Genomic DNA, 8,366 nt, shown 5'->3' with positions numbered 1-8,366 from the left:
TTTTTTTTTTTTTTTTTTTTTTTTTTTTTTTTTTTTTTTTTTTTTTTTTTTTTTTTTTTTTTTTTTTTTTTTTTTTTTTTTTTTTTTTTTTTTTTCTTTCTCTCTTGCTTTCCTTTCGATATTGACTTTCTTAGAATTTTGTAGTTTGACACTTTGAAAGTTGCATTATAATCATTGACTGTTATTTTTTCTCCTTTTTGTCAAATTCTCTTCTGTGCTTCTCATATGGGGTATTATTGTAATGACCTAAATGGATCAGGTGGTGCCATGATGCATTCATGACAGTAATGTTAATATCATTATTAATTGTAAGGTGTATTCTTGGTGGTTAAGCTCAAATAGTTTTTATGCTCTAGTCTCACAGTTAATTCAAAAACATGACTAGGAATGAATGGGCCTCTATTGCTAATGGGACTTGAAAATGAAGTACACTGATATAATGTGTGGGTGTAGCTTGGATTTGATTAGTAGTTATGCTGGGTACTTGTAAGCACATCTTGCTTGGGTGCAACTCTTGGTGCAGAATCATTATACATGTCATTAGTAATCCTATTTATGCCGCATATATTGTTCTGTTTTGTAGTGTCTATGGCGAGCCAATTCCTGTGAAAGAACTTGCAGAACGTGTTGCAAGTTATGTGCATTTATGTACACTCTATTGGTGGCTCAGGTTAGCAATAGTTTCTTGCAGTCTTCAATAACATATTTGCCTATTCACTGCGCTTCAAGTGTGAAACTTTTTTAGTTATTTGCTCTAGACCTTTTGGTTGTGGGGTGATTCTTGGAGGTTACGACCGAGATGGACCACAGCTGTACATGGTTGAACCTTCAGGTGTCTCTTATGTAAGTTGTTTATTGATCAGTTTCAAATGATTCCATCCTGTTTGATGGATTCTTTCACATCTTAACACAATGTGGCATTTGTCTTAGAGATACTTTGGTGCTGCTATTGGAAAGGGAAGGCAGGCTGCTAAAACGTAAGTACCAAATGTGCATGCTCAGCCCTAGTTAACCAACAGTTTGAATTATGGAAGCACTTGTGCTTTCCATGCTTGTTTTAGTATAAATAGAGAAATCTCCTTTCTAGTTTGACCATCCAAATATATAGAAATTTACTATGATGTCATTAAAGTGAAAATTTTCATTAGATGTCATTCTTCTTATATTCCCCAATCTGGATTTTTTTTTCCCTTTGTTGGTCGTGCATTCCTATTATTGTGTTGTCAGATTACTTAACATTCAGTTCTTTAGTTTATTTTCATGCACATGATGCTGACACCTGCTTATTTTCATTTTTCTGGCTGTCTTCACAGCACTTCCTAAATTATTTTGTTTGAGTTCAACAAATTGCTGACACACTTTAAAATGAAATTTGGGCAGTGAAGTTGAGAAATTGAAGCTCTCTGAAATGACTTGTCGGCAAGGGGTTATTGAGGTGGCTAAAATGTGAGTGTTATGCTTCCATATTTCAATGTTTATTTTTGTCCAACTCTTGTATTGAATCTGGATTAATTGCTGACAGATATTTTAGCATTAATACCTCTAGCATCAAGTGAATTAAGCAGTCTGTTTATTAATAAATAAATTTAAAAGAATAAAAGAAAAATGCATTATTTTACATATCAGAAATAATGTGTTAATGTTCTTTTGACCGAAAATTTTTGTTGTGATATGTACAAGTCTTGAAGAATGTAGAAACCAAGCCTTGTATTTCTTTTTCTCGTCTTTCCTGGCTTTTGATAAGTTATAAAAACGAGGAAACATTACAGCCACAAGTCCCACAACCAGCCTTCTCACTTATGAGTTCTGCAATATATATGTGTGTGTGTTCTTTTTGAGAGAAAAACTCTTATTTGCTCTTCCATTAAGCTTGACCTAGCCTTCTTTAATTCTCTTCATCTGACTCATATTAAAGTTCTTTCAATTGCATCCTACTGACCACCCCCAAAGCATTCCATGTGGTGGATGACATGCATTGTTTTTCTGTGAATAGATGCTTCTTACAGAGTTTAAATGACTTTTTTGTTATTATGTATCAACTTGGATTTTTTATTTATTTTTTTTTTTTTTGGGTTTGTTTGAAGCATCCATGAAACTTTCTGCTTCCAAAAACTTCATAACAATCACTACAGTTTGATCAAAACCAAGAATTTACTGGAACACATCTTATTGGTGATTTTCACATATTTTAACAGATCACCTTTAATATATGCAGAATCTACGGAATACATGATGAAGCAAAGGACAAGGCCTTCGAATTGGAAATGAGTTGGGTATGCGATGAGTCAAACCGCCAGCATCAGAAGGTATACCTAAAAGTAGCATTTCTCTAGCGTTGGTGCAACTTATCAGTGTTAGTGGCGGGCATTTGACAGGTTGCCATAAAATTTCTTGTGTTGTAGGTTCCGGACCAACTCTTAGAGGAAGCCAAGGCAGCAGCAGCTGCCGCGCTTGAAGAAATGGACGCAGATTAATGGCCATAAGAAATGCAGAGTACAATTTTATCATACTACAGTAAGTAGGCTGTAAGTTTTCATCCTATTCTCTTATGTATGATGGGGACCAAGTCCATGTGTTGATTGAGTTAAGCATGTGAGATGCTGTGTTCTTACATACATGGTCAGAATTGTTGATCCTTTAATCAATTATTATGAAACATTTTTGGTGGAAAAAGGACTATGAAGGAGCATAATTAATACAGTAGATGAATAAAGTGTCTGCTTATGGAAAGTCAAGAAAATTAGGAGTGGGGATGGCATATTATTATGTCGGAATAGTTGCCACTTTAAACCACCACCAACAATTCCTCTTGCTACTCTGATAAGTTATTGAACTTGTTTAATCACCCTCTTTTTTCTTCTAAAAGATGCCAAAGCTCGCATCGTAATGGGTTAAAGCAACATGTATTATCAAATAAAGCAACAATTAAAAAAAGTGAGCAAATCATATCTTGTTGGGTGAGAGGAATGAGGATGCTCTTTAAAGAATACACATTATTGCTTAAAATTTAGGAGAATACCCTCTCCAATCTTCTTTACCATTTTGGGTTATATGTGAATTAAATGATTTCTTGGTGTAAATTGAGTAGTATCAATTTTTTTTTTTTTTGAAAACATCAATTTAAGAGAATGATATAATTAAAACATCTCTATTTATGTTTTCTTGCGGATAAATCAATAATTACAGCTTTTAATCATAAGTTTAAGACATCTCATTTTAATTAATTAGGGCAAGAGTAGTCTGCATATGCCATATGAAGATTCATGTCTAATTTTCTAAGAATTTATTTTTTAACTTAAGGTGAGGTCGATCTCATTTTATAAAAAGTTAATAAATAAAAAAGTGTTTAGACATGTTTCTTTTTAGTGAATTCATTCCCAAAGAGAGTCCAAAAAGAGTTAGGTAGAGAGGCAGAGAAATGTGAGGTTTGAAACAATAAGCTGGCACTGCACTGCACTCCTGACACAACCAACGGCTAGTTTTAAGTTTTGAAGATGATTGTCCAACGGTCAACAGCAGCGGGTTTTAAATGTCGGCAATTTTGACCCTTCTCTTTCAATTTATTACTCCACTATTTTTAATTGCAAAATAATTTAAGACTTTTATTAAGGTATCCACTTATTGTATACATGGTAGAATTGCATCGGCAATTTATATCTTGGACCAAGGTCTACGTAACAAATATTATGGATCCTGATTAAAACGATGAGATACAAAATTTATACTTATATGATACAAAATTTCATAACACAATACACACAAAAAAAATCACAATACAAGACACGTACATATGTTATATATTTGTTTATTGTTCAAATATGATTTAGGTACATAATTTGTGTTTATAGGACAAAATTTCAAAACACAAGACACAAGAATTCATAACATAAGGCACAATTACTAATTTATTTCATTTAAAGGATTCATACTCATACAGAATTTCATAATACAAGACACAAAAACTCACAATATAAGATACATACACATACACTAAGGTCTACAGTGCACTGTGAACCCTGGTCCATAGTATAATAATTGAATTGTATAATGATTTTAAAAGAAAACTTGTATAATTTCATCAAATATTTTTTTATATACTACATTAATATTTATATTTCGTAAAATACGAGTAAGTAGTCGAATCTAGCTTTGTCGGAACAACTCTCTCATACTCCCACAAAATCATTATATGCAATATCATAAAATTTTGCTCCGCCAAGGACTTTGTGGTCTAGTGGCATCAAACCCTTCCCTTTATACGGGAGGTGGTGGGTTCGAGCCTCAATGGAGGCATCAATAGGTTGAGAAATTCTAAAAAAGAAAATAAAATAAAATTTTGCTCCACATGCATAGTAGAAACTATTCTTATCATTACCACCCCCCTCCCAAAAAAAGAAAAAGAAAAAAAAAACCAACAAATATTTTCTAACTAGAATGGAAGAATCTAAATTTAGTTGGATAAAAAGGTTACCTTCGTAAGCCATCACCTAAACTTTACTAAATGCAGTTAAAAAAAAAAAAAAACTTTACTAAATGCAAAATTTGCCTTACCCCTTCAAGATTTTTGAATATTTTTGCCGATTTATTGGTATTATGAAACAATTAAAAATTTTGAAAGAATATGAGAATTTGAAAATAGTATTTAACACATTAAATGTTAAAACACTTGTATGATGACTCTTTTTTTTTTTTAAATACTCATAATTCTTTACAATGTTGTATCTGCTCTATAACCATCAATTTGGAATGATAATTGATATGCTATCTTAATTGTGGCATGGTGACTTAAATTACTCTATTAAACAAATACTTTCTTTGTCCCTAACAATTTTTTTTACTACGGAGTATATTAGAATGTTCCAAAAGAATTGTTCAATTTACATAAATAAAATTTGAGCACATATAAAGAAAGAAAAATTATATTTCCTTTATTATAGTAATAAAAAAGAAATATATAATTTTGTCAATACATTAAATATGATCTTCTAAATCTATATATCCTATTAAATGAGAGAATACTTTCAAGATTAAGAAAATATAGACTCCATTTAAAATTTTCTTTGAATTCACTTAATTAATCAAAATTTACACAATCATCCAGCCTAATTAATTAGGTTCTCTCAACATCTTCACAACATAAATTTTTTAATTTTTATTTTTTAATCAAATAAAGAGGCAGGAGGGTAGGGCCGAAGGGGTGGCCCGAGACAAAACAAAACTAGCCGCTTCCCAAAATTGACACTCTCATGACTCATATGTGGGAAATGCCAGTACAATTCTTTATAAAAACTTGTTGAAACAGCATAGGAAAAAAATTTAAAATTAGCAAATCTTGAGCATGTTATTTCTCAACACTAATCAATTATTTTACTCTAATATTCATAAATCACCCAAACATTTCATTGTTGGTCCAACTCTCAATATTCCACTCTCGATATACATATACTACATATGCATTTCATTGTCGGTCTGACGGTCTCATTCTCGTTTGCACATCTCCGTTAGGTTCATCATAAGGCTTCAAAGCACGTCACCTCAATTTTTCCGTCAAATTAAAGTCACTTTAACGTATAATAAATCGAAATCATTACACCCGTTTAAAACTTTAGATGATTGCCCAAATCTCCACTTAAGTTACAAATTGAGACATCACCTAAATCTGATTTGTATATTTAAAAATCACATTAAAATATTACGGAGTATTAAATATTAAAAGTCAAATTTAAAAAAGGCAAAAAATTTGATTTGATTAATGAATAGGAAATTAGGAAATATTAACGAAATATTATAAGGCGCAATACAGGATGTGTACCAAACAAGTTGTCATCAACTTTCGCTGATCCTCTCCCTAAAAACATAATAATGTGATTTGCAAGTAAAATACGGAGTATCAATTTTGTTTGGTCGTGACTTGTAAGTTTACTCGAAGAGAAAGGGCAAATTTGTAATTGAATTTGGGGGTGGGGGGAGGGGGTGACCGTACTCGTATCTCCATTGTTGCTCATCGAGTCATATTACTACGTCATATAAAGAAGAGGAGTAATTGAAGTAGAGTATTATCTTTCTTGCCTCTGTGTACACAACTGTACTGAAATATGTGCATGTATCTGTCTCTGCTTCGCTAATCACTCATTTCTTGGGAATTAGGGTGCTCAGATTCTCAGAATTAGGCTGAGATAGAGCGAGAAACGCATAAAGGTGTGATTTTTATAGTCTGGGTCTGCATTTTTCTTCCATTCTTGAGAAATCTGTGTTGCCAGTAATCTCTTGGTAATCAATGGCCACTTTCACTTTCGTTACCAGTTTTCTGTTTTTTTTTTTTTTTTTTTTTGGGTTATTGGTCAATTGATGCTTCTGTTGCTGAATGTGAGTGGAGATTTTGTGATAATGGGTGTGAGGATGAGTTGGTGTTCTCTTTTGATGTATATCTGAAAGGGTTCTTTTTTATTCATGTAAAGTTCATTCTTTTGAGTATAGCTGTATAGAGTTGTGGGATTTTGTGTTGCCGGAATACTAGGATCGTTACTTGAGAGGATAGGATTTATCTTGTGTTATGATTCCTTGCTTACCTTTTCAAACACTGAAATCATTTCTGGTTGAAAGGCTACTGAGAGTATCTATCAAGCTTAAGTCTTTCAAGTTTTTGTTTGAATATTTTCACCAATTTTGTTGTGATAGGTACAGTGGCACCTAGTCTTTAAATTTCAAAAGTGTTGAGTGGACAGTATTAGCTTCTTCAAGAGGAGTTCTGTATCATCATTTTCCTTTTTTTCCTCTTCCCTTCTAGAATTTCAGGTTGTCTCTTCATTTTATTTACTTCCATTTGCAGATACATCATAGGGTCAAATGGATTCTTTTGAGGTTACAAGAATTCAATTTTCACAAAATTCACATTTTAGAGGAAATGATATTTCCCAGTAGAAGAGTTACCAAGTTCTTGACTTCTGCCTCATATTCGTGTTTATTGATTGAGTGTCTGATTTTGTATTATGAGCCCTCTTCAATGATAAACTGTTTATGCTTCTTATATGTGCACTTAGATGTATGATCAACTGTGCAATTGCTATTAAGAAACAAGGGTGTTTTTCTGTATTATGTTGTGTCAAGCATATGGTTTGTGCACTTAGATGTATGATAGATTAATTGGACAATTATCTCTATGTATTAGTTTATGCCCCGATTGCTAATGTTGACAATGGTTCGGTTATCTTCCTGTCTTTGATATAGGAGGTTTAAGTGGGTATCTTGTAAGTACGATCTTCAACTTATAATCTCCAAATAATGTCGTTGGAGATGTTTACTACCCCCACTAGATACATTCACATAGTGTTGCAATCATGCGCCAATTGCTTATTTGCCATATGATATCTTTTCTGAACTGGCCTGTGTTGAGTGCTTATCTCGTTCTTGCTATGGCTAATTCAACCGAAGTCAAATTATTTTATTTATTTTTTTGGTGACTAGCCCGAGGGTGTGCACGGGGTAAACCTCACCTTGTGACCCTAGCTGGCAAGGACCACAAGGAGGTAAACCAGTCGAGGTTGCCCATAGCTGACTGGCTCAAACCAAGAGGGCTGGGATTCGAACTTGTGACCTTGTGGTTACAAGTTTGTATCCTTAGTTATTAACCCCAACCGAAGTAAAAATATTTTGCTAGACTATGAAGTGTCTACTTTTGACCCAACTTTGAGAAGTGTTTTCTGATTTTCTGCAGTTTGGACCCTCAAAGTTGATTGTCTTTGTCATCTAACCTTTGCCTACCTGCCTCATTTGTTCCTTGCAGAGACAATACCATTTGCACCCCGGACTGTTTTTATTCATCTGAAATGGTAATTTTCTAGCACTCCATTTTCTTTTTCACAGTTTAGGTTTCCTGATATTTTAAGGGAATGACCTTTTCTATTATGTCAATCTGCATAGCATTTTATTCTGCAATTACATATAACATATTCTATAAATGGCACTTGAGAAGATATTTAATTAATTGCATACTATTACTAATTGGTAAAAGTGTGTTCAGATGTTAATGTTGATATTTTTGGATAGCAAGATAAGCCCGAGAAAGATCTCCACTATTTAGCTCATCTTTGCTTTCATTGATTGCATTACTAATTCGATTGACGTGCCTCTGTTTATTGGGTTGTTTACATAGGCAACCAATGAGAATCTCCCGCCCAATGTGATAAAACAATTAGCAAAGGAATTGAAGAATCTTGATGAAACTCCTCCCGAAGGCATTAAAGTCGGTGTAAATGATGATGACTTTTCAATTATATATGCTGATATAGAAGGGCCAGGTATACTTTCTCCACAATTAAAGTGTCATTCTTTAGGAAATCTTTTTCTTACTTTTTTTTTTTTTTTTT

The 8,366-nt window shown here is 33.0% G+C and overlaps 2 protein-coding genes across 4 annotated transcripts in view; both read left to right on the top strand.

Annotated features, from left to right (window-relative positions):
- Positions 1-2,673, top strand: part of LOC116030474 (proteasome subunit alpha type-3-like) — a 4,142-nt gene extending 1,469 nt beyond the window's left edge. The window contains exons 4-9 of the mRNA XM_031272731.1: positions 584-670; positions 759-843; positions 931-977; positions 1,381-1,446; positions 2,216-2,306; positions 2,403-2,673. Of these exons, the coding sequence (XP_031128591.1) occupies positions 584-670; positions 759-843; positions 931-977; positions 1,381-1,446; positions 2,216-2,306; positions 2,403-2,474 (448 nt within the window). The 3' untranslated portion in view covers positions 2,475-2,673. The remainder of the gene's footprint in view (positions 1-583; positions 671-758; positions 844-930; positions 978-1,380; positions 1,447-2,215; positions 2,307-2,402) is intronic.
- A 3,345-nt stretch (positions 2,674-6,018) lies between these two features.
- The window catches only part of LOC116028574 (ubiquitin-conjugating enzyme E2 22-like), a 4,571-nt gene continuing 2,223 nt past the window's right edge, over positions 6,019-8,366 (top strand). The window contains exons 1-3 of one of the 3 annotated variants that reach the window (XM_031270325.1): positions 6,019-6,198; positions 7,715-7,829; positions 8,153-8,297. In XM_031270325.1, the coding sequence (XP_031126185.1) occupies positions 7,827-7,829; positions 8,153-8,297 (148 nt within the window). In that variant the 5' untranslated portion in view covers positions 6,019-6,198; positions 7,715-7,826. Of the gene's footprint in view, positions 6,271-7,714; positions 7,830-8,152; positions 8,298-8,366 lie in introns of all 3 variants that reach the window. The other 2 variants (XM_031270324.1, XM_031270323.1) reach the window with 2 other exon arrangements.

Source organism: Ipomoea triloba, chromosome 9 (assembly GCF_003576645.1).
Source record: "Ipomoea triloba cultivar NCNSP0323 chromosome 9, ASM357664v1".
Classification (NCBI taxonomy): domain Eukaryota; kingdom Viridiplantae; phylum Streptophyta; class Magnoliopsida; order Solanales; family Convolvulaceae; genus Ipomoea; species Ipomoea triloba.
This window is presented reverse-complemented; position numbering and strand designations above follow the sequence as displayed.